A 17187-nucleotide genomic window follows, 5' to 3' on the forward strand; every position below is an offset into this window, starting at 1 on the left:
CAACCACTGTGCCACCAGGGGAGGCCCAGTTTGTCATTTTCTTACAAAACTAAACACCCTCCTATCATATGATCCTATAGTTGTGCTCCTTGGTATTGACCCAAATGAGTTGAAGACTCATGTCCACACTAAAACCTGCACCTGGTGTAGCTTTACTCACAATTGCCAAAACCTAGAAGTAACCAAGATGTCTTTCAGTGAGCAAATGGATAAGTAAACTCTGGTGCATCCAGACAATGGAGTATTATTCGGCAGTAAAAGGCGTAGCAGGATGTTTAATGCTATGTGAAAGAAGGCAGTCTGTAAAGGCTACATTCTGCATGCATCTACCTATATGACCTTCTAGAAAACTATATAGAAAATGAACACCTGTGTTTGCTAGGGATTTGGAGGGACAGAAGGGAAAAATAAATGGGTGGAGCACAGTGAAATGATTATGATATTTTAATTTTGGAAACATATTGTACATTTGTTCAAACATAAGGAATCAACTCTAATGTGGACTATGATTGTTAATTAATGATGATGAATCAACATTAGCTCATCAGTTCTGACAACTTTGATATTTTGAATTTCGTTGTATGAAAGTTGCATATTAATAATTAAAATAACAGAGAAAACCAGATATTATTGCACCAAATTAGGGTGACTTGATGATAACTTAGCACTTGTGTGCTAAAACTAGTGTAAGCATTTTATACCTTTTATCACTTTTAATCAACTTGAATGATCAATGTGTTTATTCATGTTATTGATTGTGAAAGTCCTACAGCTGCCCTGAAGTGTTATGCCCAAAATTTACATGGAGAACCTTATAGATGTGAAAAGGAAATGGGATTTGCATAATATATAAGAATATAAGTGCCATTCATTTCTTGATCCAGGTGTCATTTGTGTAAATATTTACAGTACTGAAGATGCCAAACTGTAGGGAGGGAGGGTATTTCCTAGTTATTTCTGGCTCTGTTTTGTGATTAAGCTTTCTCCTGCATGGTCTCATGTATTTGAATGCACACATTTAAAATTGCTTATCAGCACAATTCCGTTCCTCTACTCTGACACTTTCTAACATTGAAAGCTTCTCTGAAAATACTGCTTTTATCTTTCGTCAGCAGTGATGAACTTTAATGTTGGAGTGTTGTAAGTTCTCACATAATAAGGCTTAGATTTTTGTTTGGTTTGGCAGTAGACTTCTGTTTAAAATTCCTTTAATCTGTTCATTCCATACCTTTTATATTCATTTTGATAGCTGATGGCTCTGTGAGGAATTCCCTATGAATTTATTGCACCAATAAAACTTGTATGAGTAACTCTTCCTCCATCCCAACTTGCAAAACGTGGGTTTTTTCAGCAAATTGCTGAATTTCTGTATGCCTTAGATTTTTTTTTTCTGGAGGAAATAAGAAACAATTCATATGCTAGAGCTAAAGTTTCATTAAAATTGCTTATGCCCTGTCTCAGGCATTTTAAGTGGACCATCTGTCTAAACATCGCTCTTTTTTTTTTTTTTCTGATCATTTCCTCGACTTATTCATGAGCCGTGGGAGGCCTCCTTTGTAGTCTCCATGTAGCTGGTCCTGTCTCCCCCCACTGAATACGTCTATGTGCTTGCATAACATATCTTTTCACCGGGCTGGAAATCCTCTGAACTTGGTTCAGATAAATGGCCCACTTTTCTGAAGGCCTTTTTCTTCCTGCGAAGATTTGTATGCAGGAGCTGACCTCCGTGGCTGTGGAACGCGGCATATTATTCTTGATCATTTTACAGACCACCCACTGTGCAAGTTATGATGAAGGATTGCTTAATGATTCTTTGACCACTAACATTGTTTTAACTCCACATCTCACTCTCAAGTAGGCAAGGGCACAATGGAAAACCAGCTTTTCTAAGTGTCTGATAATATCTATGGCTTGAGATGCTTATCATCCTTGATAACTGGAGATGCTGTTAGTTTTTGGTTAGATAAAATCCACTTTAAAAAAAATGACATGAAATAGCAGTTATTTTGAGTTAATATTACTTGCACCGTTTTTGAGTAAAATATCCCAACAAGGTAAGATGTAGTAATAACACTTGTGACAATCAACTGACATTTTTTTCCCATAAGTTAGAGAAAAATTTTGTTTTCTTGAGCACAGTCATTCTGGTTGGCTGATGATAATCAAAGTGGACAGGCCAGGGAAAGGGCCATTATTTGATTTGCTTTGTGAGTAGCTGTTTATGTGAATTCCTTTTCGTTGAGTTTTGGTGGGTTTATTTGTTTTTGAAGTAGTGGCTTAATTGATGGCAGCTTTGCAGGTAGCTAATAAGCTGCATAGATGAAATTTTTCATCCAACAGTAGCCTCTTTCACTAGACGTGGACTTAAGTAAAAGAAAGCTGTTTTCTGTGCCGTGTGATTGTTCTGTTGAGTGAAGCGCCGAGACTTTCCCCCTTTCTCTTTAGAGTTGCAGATAAAAATCTTAGAGATGTGAATTTTAATGCATAAATGTGATCTTTTTCTTCACCTTAAAATATAACTTTAGATAATTGTCACCATTATGAACATGTTTGTGTTTGTGGAATTGATGCCAAGATTTCAGAGTAATTATTAATGTGGATCCAGTGATTTGCAGGAACAGGGCATCTATTAGGTCAGTTTGCTGTGCATTATCTTTATAATTTATTTTGGTTTGTTTCTACTTCAGGGTTTATTTATGGTTATAGTAAGCATGTTTGCCCAACCCCATCCATTTTACTTAAAAATAAGACAACTTTCAAACCATGAAACGTTGGCAGTAATCCTGGCAGATTTTATCTGCAGAGGAGTGGAATCCTAAACAGTTTGACCATCTTTTCTTGGTATCTCCCGGATTTTGCTTTCTCCTCGGGGCTTCTTTCCTATATATGCTTAACATGTTACCTTAAAAGAAGCAGTTGGAAAAGAGCCTCTTGGGGGTTGTGTATACCAAGGAAGCAATAGTTTTCCCATTGCTTCCCCAGCTCTGTTCCCATCCACACTTTACAGATGTGGAGACGGGTTCAGAAGGATCAGGTGCCTCCCTGGTACAGATGGGGGTGGGAGTGGGGGGTGGGTGGAGAGAATGGGCTAAGATGAAGCCTCAGCAGTTTAACTGTGGCCACAAGGTGTCTCCTGGGGCAGGTTGTAACATACACGAAACAGATGTGACCCAGAATGAAACACTGGGAAATTAACAGTTAGGTTCTGTAGGATGGTGGCTACCTCTCACCACTATCTGTAAGATGAGTTCCTGTGGCAAAACTCACTCTGGATTTGAACAGTGTGTTAGGAACAACAGCGCCCCAATTCTTCCAGAAGCAGAGACTATGCAGGACTAGAGGGTCTCTCGTTGATTCCAAAGAGTTACTTCCATTGGGCAACTAATTGTGAACAGTGTTAAGCATAGGTTAAGTGACAGTTTGTACTATCATTAGTAGTATATGAGAGAGATAATATCCTTTTTGAAAAAAAAAGTATTGGTTTGAGAAGCAAGAGGAAGTAAGGGGAGAAACAAGAGGAGAAAGAAAGAAGCAAGAGGAGAAAGAATCCAGGTTCCTTAGAGGAAGTTCAGTTATGGAGGAAAACAAGAGTGTCGGCCTAGAGTCGGGTATGGTCATAACAATAGATGGGGATGTTTAACTTGCATTGTTTAATTTAGTTCCTGATGAATTATTTATTTTGTACATGAGAAACTGAGACTTAGTTTGCTTTAGATCAGAATGAATTACAGGCATGCCTCAATATTGTGAGTTTGGTTCCAGATCACTTTATTGCCATGGAACTGGAACCACACTGCAATAAAGTGGTCTGGAACCAAACTGAAGATGGACGGAAAGCATGTCTCCCAGTTTTTTGAATAACCAGTTTATATAAAAGTTAGGTTCATAAGGAGGTGAAAGGTCTGTGCAACAAAAATGAAAGACATTTTTAAGAGAAATAGAAGAAGACACAAAGAAATGGAAAGATTGACCTTGCTCATGAATTAACATTATTAAAATGGCCATCTTACCTAAAGCAATACAATGCAATCTCTGTTGAAGTTTCCATGGAATTCTTCAAAGAAATAGAACAAACATTACTGAGGTACATATGGAACCACAGAAGACCCTAAGTAGCAAGATCAATTCTGATAAAAAAAAAAAAAAACAAAAACAAAAAAAACCACCGAAACTGCTTTTCTGCAGCAGGCCTGAGAAATTCAACTACAATGGCAAGGGAAACAAATGCAAAAATAAACATGGCTACCTCCGATGAGAATATGGCTTGCACAGCAAGAGAAACTACCATTATATGAAAAGTCACCCTTCCATGTGGGAGAAAATATTTGCACATCATGCATACAACAAAAGGCAAATACCTAAGATTTACAAAGAACTCATATAGCTTAACAAGAAAACAAATAAGCCAATCAAGAAATTAAGCAGAAGAGTTAAACAGCTGGTCAACAGGTACATGAGAAAATGTCCATCCACACTTGTCATCAGGGAAATACAAATCAAAACTGCAATGAGCTATCACCTACCTCACATTGATGAGAATGACCATATGAAAATATCTAAAAACCAAGTATTGAGAATATGGAGAAAAAGGAACCTTCATATGCTGTTGGTGAGAATGTAGACTAGTCCAGCTCTTAGGGAAAACAGTATGGAGGCTCCTCCGATATTGAAAATAGATCTAACATGTGATGCAGCAATTCCATTCCTTTGTATCTGCCCGAAAAATGCAAAAATCTGTTCATAATAGCCCTATTTACAGTAGCCAAGTTATGAAGACAACCTAAGTGTTGGACAGAGGAGGGGATTAAGAAGATATGGTAGTATATACAGAGTGGAATACTACTCAGCTATAAAAGGAAGAAAAGTGACCCATTGCCATTTGCGAAAATATGGATGGACTTTGAGGGGATTATGCTAAGTGAAATAAGTCAGATAAAGACGAAACCAAACTGAAACCTACCCTAGAAATGACACTGCAGAATTGCCACACCATGTGGGATTCTCGCCAGCTGAATGGTGTGACACTGCAGAATTGCAGTCTGTTTGGCTCTGGCTGCTTTACTTGACTTTTCCGGCCCATGTAACATTGATCATACACGAGAAAAGGCCTGAATGCTAAAGCTGGCGTCACTGATGGTATGCTCTTACAAAAATAAAGGAACAACCAAAACAAAAGAATAAAAGGAAACTTTGGGAGCTGAGGGACATGTTTATTACCTTGATTATGGTGATGGTAATAGGAAAGAATAAATATGTCCAAACTCACCATATTGTATACTTATATACAGTTTTCCGCATACCAAATCGTTAATAGATCTAGAAAAAGAAGACTAGCATTGTGATTTAGGAAAAGAAAATATTAAAAAGGAATTGATATTGCTTAAGGGAGGTTAATGTCTGAAGAGCTCTCAGAGTTAAACAACTCAACCTCATAGACTAGGTGAAGGTGCTTTGAGAAGATGGTACCACAACCCCCTCAGGAAGACTGCGCTTGTCTTGTGTCTGTGTTGGTCCTTGGCTTTTTCCCCCTCTCTAATTCAAATCTAAAAGCCTTTTTTTCCCAAGGATAGAATCTTTTCAAATAAAATGTTCTGAAATACAGACTTTGGCAGTTTTACCCTGCACAATTAATGTCAAAGGAAAATCAGTTTGCTGAGAGAATAATGCAAAATTATTAACTTTTTCCTTTTTTTCTACTTCAGAGTGCCTATTGTAAAACCACAAGTGGCTAGCTGGGAGCTCTCCATACAATTGCACGATGAAGTCCACACTGTCATAGCATCAAACAGCGGGTCAACCTTCTCCGTGAGTTAGCTTGCTTTATTTTTGTGGTAATGTTGAAATTATCTATGAGTATTTGAAATGGTTTTTAACCTTTTCAGTGACTCTCATCTTTTGAATCTGGAACATAGCTGCATACTCCTTTCACCTCCTATAGGAAATTAGATGCAAATGGAATGTCCTGCTCTCTGGTCTTCAGTACTAAACACACTTCCTGATACCTGATGTATTTCTCTTTTGTTATTGAGAAGTCATGCTTTTGCCTTTGTTGTGGTAGGTGTCTATTCTGTTAAAACCAGTCAGCTGGCTCCTCATTAACATTTTGTTTTCATATCATGAGTGAGTCTCAAGGCAAAAAACAATATCTTGGTGACATCCCTTTTGTTTTGAAGAGCTGAACCCCTTTGGGGGGTTGTCTATGAGAGAACTGCTGAACAATGCTGCATTAAGATTCCTGTTTCTGTTGTGAGATGAGTGATGTGTCTCAATTCTGCTATTTGAGTTCCCCAGCAAGATACCCCGAAGAGCTGCTCGTCACTGTGTCCTCTACTCTTGGTGTGAACCTGAGAAACTGCTACTGAGTTAGTATGAGGACTAGGATATTCATCTGCTTTTCTCATGATCCGGTTGCATTGGAATGTCATTTTGTTTTGAAAAAAAGTGTGACTTTTTGTCAAGTGTTTTAAGTAGGACATGAAAATGAAAATAACTTAATTTTACTGTAATAAGAACTGGTGATGGGCCTCCCTGGTGGCACAGGTGGTTGAGCGCCGCACTGTGAAGCTGTCTGCAGCCTCTGCAGCGCCGCTTCGATCCCGGTCAGCTGGCGAGAATCCCACATGGTGTGGCAGACCTCTCCTGTCTTGCCCACTGCTCCCCTCAGCAGTCTATTTCATCAGTCTGCCTGTTCTATTCCCCACTCTGTCTGTGGTGACTCATCTCACCCTCCTGTGCATCTGGCCTGTACCCCGGTTCTTGTATAAATAAATAAATCTTAAAAAAAAAAAAAACTGGTGAGGCTTGAGGTGCATGGGAGTTTCTTGTTACCAGTTAGAAAATATCACAAGTCAAGAACTAATGAGATTTCCTTTATTCACAATTGCTTATATTCTATGCCTATTCTGTGCTAGTTACGTGCATGGCCACTACACTGGAGGAGCTGATGGTTTCATGTGGTAGAGTTACAAGGAAATGAGATTAATTCAGGGACTAAGGACAGTCTTCTCGGTTGTCTTTAAATTTAGTGGTTCATCCTGTGCCAAGCTTGCTAGCCTTCATCACCAAAAGGTGCTTCACACAACTCCCTTTGCATGGAAATGAATGGACTTACACAATTCTTACGTCTTATGATAATATGCTGAACTTAATGTGATTCTTCATTTCCCTCCTTTCTATGTGATCATTAAAAATATAGCTTTGTAAAGGGACACTCAGCCACATCAGGTTGAGTAGCACATTCTATATATTGAATAATGAAGACTATTCATATTATAGCATATCATTTTCCTGGGGAAGATTAAAATTACAAAAGCATAATTTTCATCTCTGTACTGAGACACCACTGAAATTTTACCATTAACCTGATACTCCCTGCACAGTTTTTTTCAGAGGTGCTGCCCCTGATAAGACTGTCCCGTTCCCTTCCTATTGTGCATGTTTCAGATTCCATGTTGGAAAAGTGGAGACCACTAGCCAGACAGCGCAAGTGGTGACTTTTGAATTTTTCCTGTAGATTTTACTTCTTATTTCAGTTTGTAGTTCATCAGGAAAATAGTGCTTTAAAAAAAACCAAAAAACAACGTACACATCAAAGTTAATGCATTAAATATTTCCCTTGAAAATTTCTCCCTTGATAGATGGTATCAAAATTCACTTACCCTGGACTTAGTTTAGCTGCAATCGGGGGCATCAAAGCTAATGAGAAGCAAGTCTGGTTGGTCAGATATTCTGCTTTGCTGAGCACACAGGCACTGAGCTGCCTTCACTGGACCTCAGCACTAAGAAGGGAGACAAGTGTGGGGGTGTAAAGGCTCACTGGTGTGAAGAATGTGGGCATGCAGTACCCTGGCATTCACCGTCACTGGAGTGAGAGCTGTGACTGTTAACTTGGTTTTCTGAAACACCCATTACCACTTTAAAAAAAAAAAAATAGCCCAGAGATGACATTCTAGGTTAATGACCCCAGAGATAGCGCAGGCAGAGTCCTGTCTACCTAATCTACAGTAATGTGCTGATAACCTGTGTTTTCAGTGTTCTTTCAATTAATTAAAATTTAAATTACAAGATTGTAAGATCAAATAAGGAAAACACAGCACTAGGGTTCTAATTTCTCAAGTGCCTAAATATCCAGGAGTGGAATTGCTGGATCATCAGGTATTTCTACTTTTAAATTTTTGAGGAACTACCAAATTGTTTTCCAGGGTAGTGCACCTTTTTATGCTATGAAAATGGTTCCACTAACAGAGTATCACATGTATAAAATATTTGGGAGTAATTTCTTAAAAAGTGGTGCAAAATACACTTTATTATGAAAAGTGTGTCATATTATAAAAACTGCAAACAATTGAAAGAGCAATTAAAGAAAGTCCAAATAAATAGAAAGCAATTCATATTCCTGAATTGAAAGGCTTAGTGTTGTTAAGATAGCATTATTTGCCAAGTTGCTCTATAGATTTAAAGCAATTCCTATCAAATTCAAGCTGTATTTTTGTCAAAAATTGACAAGCTGATGAAATGTAAATGGAAATATACAGGACTCAGAATAATAATCTTTAAAAAATGGACAAAATAAGAGAACTCACACTTCCCACTTTCAAAACTTACTACAGATCTGTCTTGTAATCAAGGTGGTATGGCACGGGCATGACAATAAACATAGATCAATAGCATAGAACTGAAAATCCAGAAATAAACCCTTAAATGTATGGTGAAATGTTTTTTGACAAATATGCCAAGGTAATTAAATGGGGGAAAGAATACTCTTTTCCACAAATGGTGCTGAAACAATGAGGTAGCAACATGTAAAAAAATGAAGTTGGACCCCTACCTCAAATTGAGTTAATATACAAAAATTAACTCAAAATGGATCAAAAACTTACATGTAAAAGATAAATCAGTAAAACTCATAGAAGAAAACATAGGGGTTCCTTTTACAGATGGTTTCTTAGATATCACACCAAAAGCATACACAACAAAAGAAAAAATTAAATTGGTTTTCATCAAAAATGAAAACTTTGCTTTATAGGATACTAAAAAAAAAATTGGACAAACCACAAAAAGGGAATAAAATATTTACAAATCTTATGTCCGGTAAGCACATGTATTTAAAACAAACCCCTACAACTTAATTTTAAAAAGACAATTCAATATAAAAATTGGCAGAGGCTGTGAAGAGTTATCTCAAAGGATTCCATACAGTTGCAATTAACCACGTGCAACCTCACATGGCTCAGTGTCATTGTCATCAGTCATCTGGGGAAATGCAGCTCAAAGCCATAGTCAGGTTACACCTCACACCCACTCTGCTGACGCTCATAAAGCCAGAGGACAGTAAATGTCAGAGATGCAGAGAAATTGGAAGCCTCTGCCATTGTTGGTGAGAATGCAAAATGATGCAGCCACTTTGGAAAAGGTCTGACACTTCCTGAAGACATCTGTCTTTTCAGACTTTTGACTCAGTTCTGTTATGAGTACTTAATTGTGAACATTCAAATGGTTACTTTTAGATTTCCTTATATCCTTGTTATTGTGGTGGTTATATCTTATCTTTCGAACAATATTTAGACTAGTAACTTTTCAAAATAATAATTTCTGGGCTAGATGTCAGCAACTCAAAGAGGAGTGAAATAGAAACATATGTTCATTTAAACTTTCTAGCAAACTAATTTGATAACATTCACCAAAGACCTTGGTCCACTGATTGTACTTCTAGAAATCTATCCCAAGGAGGCAATAAAAATTGTTAATATCATAATACTGTGTTCTGGGGAAAAATTTGCTTTGGAGATGTCTACATAAAACCATTTCTACTTAGGATAAAAGAAGAAAAGAAAACTTGGAAATAATGAAACTTTCAAGTGGCTGCTAAAGCAACTGGAATGAAGATGCAACTCCAGAATATACATAAGAAGTGAGAAACAGGAAAATACTTAAATGTAACTAACAAAAGCCTCTGGTATCCTGAAACATCAATTATAAAAGACCAATTATTTAAAAATTAGTCATCAGCTATTTCATTTTGAATTATTTATTCATTTATACCCTATTTTATTCCTGGAAAGATTTAAATTAATTGGTTGTACATTTTAAAAAATCTTAATTGCTTAAAATATAATTGAACAATAGTTAAAACTATTGAAAATTCAGAAAATATGAGAAAGTACAACAAATGCTCCAATAGAGGTGCTTTCGGTCACTCAGATTCATGAGAAGAAAGCACTCAACTACCTGGGGGAAAAGAAAGATCTAGAAAAGATGAATTTCCACTTGGGAGAGATGACATGCATTATGACTCAGGACATGATTTATATAGAACCTGGGACTTGGCCTCAAAACCATAGTATAAATAGGTGAGGGGGGAAGCACTGAGGTGTGGGAGGATGGGAGAGCAAAGTCTGCTAGAAAATCAGGGACTTCTGTAGGTAAAGAACTTCCGTATCATATTGGGGAGTGAATGCTTTCTTAATTTTATTATTTGTTTTCCATAAAAGAGTGATGGTTTTCCCTGACTTGTTCTAGTTGCATTCTTATTTTTGATACATATTTGAACCTCCTCAAAAGTATTGTCATGAAATAACTGTTGATTTTGATGTATTTTTATTGATTATGTGGCTTCTACCAGCTACTGTGGTGAGCATTTCACAAACGTTTTAAATGAGGTAATAGTAAGCTGAAAGTAGATGTTACTCACTGCAATTTATAGATGAGTTTGGAAACTGAGGTTCAGAGAAACTGAGCAACACAGCCAAAGCCACACAGCTTGTGGGTATAGAACCTGAGATTAACCCAGGTCAGTATGAATCCAACGTCTGTGAATCTGCTTGTAGCTAACTTCAGAGCAGTTACACTGTCAAGGACAACGAGCTCTGCTGGACCTTGGATAAATCATTATTAATATAAGGAGTAATACTCTTTATTTCTAACTAGAATAGTCTTGTCACATAAGAGGATTTTCTTTTTCATAGGCTGGAAAGAAAAAGTCTTGCCACTTAAACATGGAAGGCACCACAGGAACTTTAGCAAATCATTAACATGGACACAACTTCATGTACACAACTGACAGAGTTTTACAAAATAGACTATTAGAGTTACTGGGTTAAGACTGGGCCTTAGAAAACATTGCTCACATCTTATCAGCTCTTACAGATAGTAATGTATTTTTCAAATAGGTGTTGAAATTCAGAGTATTGATTTTTAGCAGTGATTTTGCAGTTTTATCTAAGCAAGCAGTAAGTTTTGAGAGTAATAAAAGGTTTGAGCTAGGTAAGATTTTGCATCTAAAAGAGCTTGTGCTTTCAATTTTGTTTTCTTAATAATGTTCGTTTTCCTTGATGTAAATTGTCTCATCTCTAAATGCCTGTGGTGGAGGGAGGGAAATGTTTTGTAGTAGTCATATCATTGAAATTACCACCCTATGTTTTTCTTCTCAGAGAAAGAATATAGTGATGAACATAAGAATAAAAAATAATAATTACATATGGATGCATAATAAGAAATAATTACATATGCATTGTTTGAGGTTTTCCTTCTCTGATATACCCAGCCCTTCCCCATTTGTTCTACCACTGTCTATTTTGTTCTAGATTACTTGACTAAGAAAATATCCCACCAGAATTTGTTTTGATATTTTTTTTTTATTTTTTTTATTTTTTTTTTTAGAGGCATGTTTTATTTATTTATTTATTCATTTGTTTGTTTTGTTTATACATGCACTGGGTACAGTCAGAAGCACGGGAGGGTGAGAGAATTCACCAGAGCCAGAGCGGGGAGCAGAGCAGGCAGAAGGACCAAAGTACACTGCTGAGGGGAGCAGCGGGCAGCAGGAGAGGTCTGCGTGCCATGTGGGACCCTCCTCCGGCGGCTGGGGAGCAGCCGGGGATCGAACCGGCGCTGCAGAGGCTGCTGGCAGCTTCGCAACCCAGCGCTCAACCGCTGCGCCACCGGGGAGGCCCTGTTTTGATATTTAAAGAGCACTTTGAAAATGTGATTTTAAGTAGAGCTGTTTGAGTATTTTTATGTAGCATTTTGGTAAAGATTTAAGAATGAATTGAAATTAGCATCTCTCAAGAAGAAATCTTGCCCAAAAGTATTTTCAAATATAAATGTAAAGAATCTTAAGTGTGTCCTCAATGTGAGCGTATACCTGCATTTTACATCATAATCTCTGTTCCTTTTATTCCATTCCTAGAAAGTAATGCTGAATCATTTCGCTATTGGAACTTTTACAGGGACATGGCAAGCAACATGGTTGTTCTAAAGAAATAATTTCAAATGCTTTTCCTAGAAGAGCATTATTTTATCTGTGCTTGCTTTTGCCTTTATGGTTAATTTTTAAAATAGACTCTTACTCTTGAATATGAAAAAGATAGGAGCAACAGTGTCAGTTAGCTATTATGTCTATACCTACTGTGGGTTTTTTATTTAAAACGTATCTATGCCTAAGTGCACAGTAGGCAGATAGAAAAAGGCATTTTATAGCAGCATTGTAAAATGAATACCATGGCACTCTCTGGGGCTTATCATAACGAAATATAATCCTATTTGGAAAATCAACTTATAGTACGTAATAAATGATATGAAATTGAGGTCAGTTTTTAAAGTTCCGTAATATTAAATTGAAGACTTTTTTTTCATTTATTTTTCTCTTTACAGCAATTCTATATTATGATTATGTAACCTATTTCTCTTTCTGGACTGTTTTTTCACTTAAACTTTTTTTCTAGTTTTAAATATATATGGAGCAAAGCAACAAAAAGCATACCCTAATTGGGGAAAACATATCCTGCTAAAGGATTTTTTTTTTTTTTTAAAGATTTATTTATTTATTTATACAAGCACTGGGTACAGTCAGAGACACTGGAGGGTGAGAGAATTCACCAGAGCCAGAGCGGAGAGTAGAACAGGCAGAGTGATGAAGTACACTGCTGAGGGGAGCAGCGGGCCGCCGGAGAGGTCTGCGCGTCATGTGGGACCCTCACCCGGCGGCCGGGGATCGAACCAGTGCTGCAGAGGCTGCGGGCAGCTTTGCAACCCAGCGCTCAACCACTGCACCACCGGGGAGGCCCCTGCTAAAGGATTTTAATAGATTTTAATAGCTAATATTGTACAAGCATGAAAGTCTTTCACTTTGGCAAAATCATTTGTTTTCTTAATAATTTTTTTTCCATTGCAGAAAAAATTACTAGCAAAACAACAAGGTCATGCTCAAAACTGTTCATTTGTTCTGAGGAAAAATATAAAACTACCCTAATTGAAGCCAACCAAGCGGAAAGAAAATTTGTAGCTTGTTTTAGTGGCATAGCGAAATGTCCTTAATATATGAAGAGTTCTTACAAAGCAATATGAAAAAGACTAACCACCACCCGATGAAAAGTGTTCAAAATAGCTTACAGCAAAGAAAGTACAAATGACTCCTGCACATACAAGAAAGTGTACTAAGCAAAGATGTGCAAGTTAAAATTATAATGAGACACTACTTTCTGCCTATATTTTGACAAAGGACACTGATAATTCCCTAATTTTATAAGGTTGTAGAAAAATAGGTCCTAATTCCATTTTTCGTAGGAGTATAAACTGAACCAGCCTCCATGAAAAGCAGTTTATATTATAGGATGTGTTCACAGGTAGGAGATGTACAAGAATGTTTGTAGCAGTACTGTTTGTAACAGAAGAATGGAAACCACTAAAAGGCCCATCAAAATGGATAATTAAATAGAGCACATCCATAACATTGAACCACTATATAGCCAGTAAAACTATCTTGAGTATCGTTTATGTGTTGAGTTACTAAGTGACAAAAGTAGCATGCTTTTTTTTTTTAAGATTTATTTTTTATTTATACAATAGCTGGGATACAGTCCAGCGGTGTGGGAGGGTAAGAGGATTCACCAGAGACAGAGTGGGGAGCAGAACAGGCAGATGGACCGAAAGCACCACTGAGGGGAGCAGTGGGCGCGACAGGAGAGCTCTGCTTTGCAATGCGGGTTTCTCCCTGGCCAGCCAGGAATTGAACCTGTGTTGCAGAGGCTGTGGACAGCTTCACAGCGCTGCGCTCAACCCGCTGCGCCACCGGGGAGACCCCAGTGTGCTTTCATTTGCATGAAAAAGAATTTATATATGCTTGTTATGTGAATAGAATGTCTTTGGAAGGAACCTTCCAAAGGGGAGGCTGGATGGCTGACCTCATGACAGAAGTGAGATGGACACATGGCTCATACTACATGTCTATTCAGTACTTTTGAATTTGGGTCATCTGTATGTATTATTCAAATAAAAAAAAGTTTTCAAAACTGAAGTATAAGTTACTAGGAGATGTAGGAATATTGAAGTAATGTCATTTAAATTTACCTGCTGAGAAACTCCTGCAGTGCAGAAACCACCCAGGGAAGTAGTTAGCAGGTCATTGCATAAAGAACTCTGGTATTATACATATAAGTATACAAAGTGCAGTTACTGAAACTCCTTCAGTCAGCAATCTGAACTTGGAGGAAGTTGCTGGAGATTGTTCAGTAGGCTATGTTCAGTGGTTGATTAGATAAGATAAAGCAAAGGACTGTGATATTGAGTGAGAGTAGGGAAACTGAGTCAGAGAGGATTTAGCTTCTAGCAGCTTCTCCTTTTTCCCGTGTAGGTGTATAAACTACCCAGATTAATTCCTATATAGATTAGAGAGGTGTATGTTTTGCTACTAGCAAAATGCAGTAAGAACACCAAAAGATTTGCTCATATATAACATTACAATTGAATCTTCAATTAAAAAAAATACAAAATAAAGCTTTGGGAAATGCAATAAAGAGTTTTGCTCAAGGTCCCAGAATTCACAGTAAGCTCACTGGCCCTCCCCTCTCACTGGTGGAGTGAAATTATTCTTGGTTTAAGGAAGAAGTTCCAAAATTAACTTGCTTTCCGTCATGACTATCTTACCTCAAACCAAAGAATATCCTTTCAGAGTGAACTCATCCAAATCAGCTTGAGGCCTAATGGGAGGAGGCGGGATAAAGGTGCTCCAAGGAAAATCAAGTCTGAAGAGTAGCCTCGCGCAGCTTGATGTGTTGACTTTTTAAATGTGACCTTATTCTGTGGGTATGTACTGCACTTTGGAACCACAGGACTCAATTTTCATAAAAAGGTGAGGTTCCTGCCCATGTAATCTAGAAAATTGCTTGTCTAATTGGGTGCACAGTTGCACCTGTACCCTCTTGATGGCCTCAGTCATGTGGTGCTCAAGAGTCAAGTAACTTGTTATGCGACTAAATGAAGAAAAAAATGTTACAAAATCCACTTACTTTGGAAATAAAAAGCACTAAATATAAATAGTCTTGGAGTTTACCATATGAGAGTTGGCAAATACTATGATTAAATCTACTAGTGATTTTTTCTTTTAGTATTATCCCCACCTTTGAGCCACTTTCTGAAGAATTTTATTTAGACTAAAACTTTCAATATTGATGCCAGATATTCAAGTTGAGTTCAAGTTCAGTTTTTTTTTTTTTTTTAAAGATTTATTTATAAAAAATAGCTGGGGTACAGGCTAGAGGCGTGAGAGGGTGAGAAGTTTACTGGAGACAGACTGGGGAGCAGAACAGGCAGATAGACTGAAAACACTGCTGAGGGGAGCAGCAGGCGAGGCGGGGGAGGTCTGCTGCGCCATGTGGGAATCTCCCTGGCCGGCCGGGAATTGAACCCGAGCTGCTGCAGAGGCTGTGGACAGCTTCACAGTGCTGCGCTCAACCCGCTGCGCCACCAGGGAGGCCCCAAGTTCAGTTTTGTAGGCCCTTAGAAAATATCGGTAGTTGGCTAGTAACCTGTTATGGGCACTGGTAAAATTTCTTCCCCCAAATGTGTTCAAAGTTATTTTCTTCATTTGGGGCTGGTATTATTGGCCTCTCAAACTTACTTAGAGATAAAGTGAGTAGTGAAGCAAGCAGTTAAAGTGTCTTTGCTAGTCATTCTGGCATTTCAGGTGTCAGGAGGGTAAGAGCTGTTTATTGAGGACCTGCTGTGACATAGGTCCAGGAGAACCCATAGTCATCGGGAGAGACGGTGTCTGACTCCTCGTAGAATTGTTCATCTGTCATCGTGGCAAGGACAAAGGCTGTCTCAAGTGGAACGTGTGGTGCAGGGAGAGACAGGCACTGTGGGGCACACGTGGGGAGCTCTGTTCCGCACACGGTGGGTGTGGAAGACTTTAGGGTGAGCAGAAAACCCTATTAAGATAGTTTTTGTCTGAGAATAACATAACCGTGTGCTATATTATTCCTCTGAAATTTCCGCTGAACTGTTTGAGTTGGAGGTCATGTGCTAAGCTGTCATGGTACACCCAGAATATTCTTGGGTTCAAGAAAGTAGCAGGATGTTAGGGAGTCAGTGTGTTTCTGTTATTTGAATGATTGTAAGTAGGATTCCACACAGAATCCATGCTGTGTTTTCATAATTTCATATCACAGAATTTTAGAAGTTGGGACTTTGATTTCTTAGGCCAACTCCTTAGCGTTAGGCCTGGAGCCTTGGGTGGCTTACCCGAGGCTGCTCAGGGACGAAAGGAGTGAAGCCAGAAGCCCTGGTCTCCTGATGGCCCTTCTCTTTTGATCAAGTTCTCTACAATGGGAAGAAACGCTCAGTCTAGCAACTGTGTGCATAGTTAGTTCTACCGTAATAATATACTGAAGGAAATGTTGATGTATTGAATTTCCCCTATTTAGGGAGCTTGTCACCTGCTGTCATATCTTGTAGTGTTGTGTAAGAGAGCATGTGACTGCTCAGTGTGATTGTGTGTGCACACCACACTTGTTCTAGAAAGTTTAGGGCTTGGGGAAAAGGGTGGACACTCAGACTGCTATGTTCTGTTGGGAGGATTTTCCAAATCACGAAAAGAACAATTTCTGCCATTTCATAGCCTTAATGATGGCTGTTCAGTGGACTATTTGTCAAACCAAGTTTTTTTAATTTCTGTTCTCCTGCTAACTTTTATTAACCTCTCAAGCATCTTAACTGAACCTCAAAACCCTGATTTTATCTATTAAAAAAAGCTACCTGTCACTATGACTGATTCTTTTATTAATTTTTTAACCGCTTCCACCCAGCAAGTATAGAAAACACTTTAAATACATCAAAGTTGATGTATTGATGTATTCCTTCAGTGGGGTGTTTGGTTTTGTTTTGTTTTGTTTTGTTTTTGAGGTCTTGTAG

The 17187-nt window shown here is 38.1% G+C and overlaps 1 protein-coding gene across 9 annotated transcripts in view; it reads left to right on the top strand.

Moving 5' to 3' along the window:
- The window catches only part of PCCA (propionyl-CoA carboxylase subunit alpha), a gene marked incomplete at both ends in the record, with an annotated part of 291344 nt that overhangs the window by 184841 nt on the left and 89316 nt on the right, over nucleotides 1-17187 (top strand). For all 9 annotated transcript variants that reach the window (XM_084234735.1, XM_084234738.1, XM_084234736.1 and 6 more), the window contains one exon: nucleotides 5703-5805. In XM_084234735.1, coding sequence (XP_084090861.1) covers nucleotides 5703-5805 — 103 coding nt within the window. The remainder of the gene's footprint in view (nucleotides 1-5702; nucleotides 5806-17187) is intronic.

Source organism: Talpa europaea, assembly GCF_964194135.1.
Source record: "Talpa europaea genome assembly, chromosome: 6".
Classification (NCBI taxonomy): Eukaryota; Metazoa; Chordata; class Mammalia; order Eulipotyphla; family Talpidae; genus Talpa; species Talpa europaea.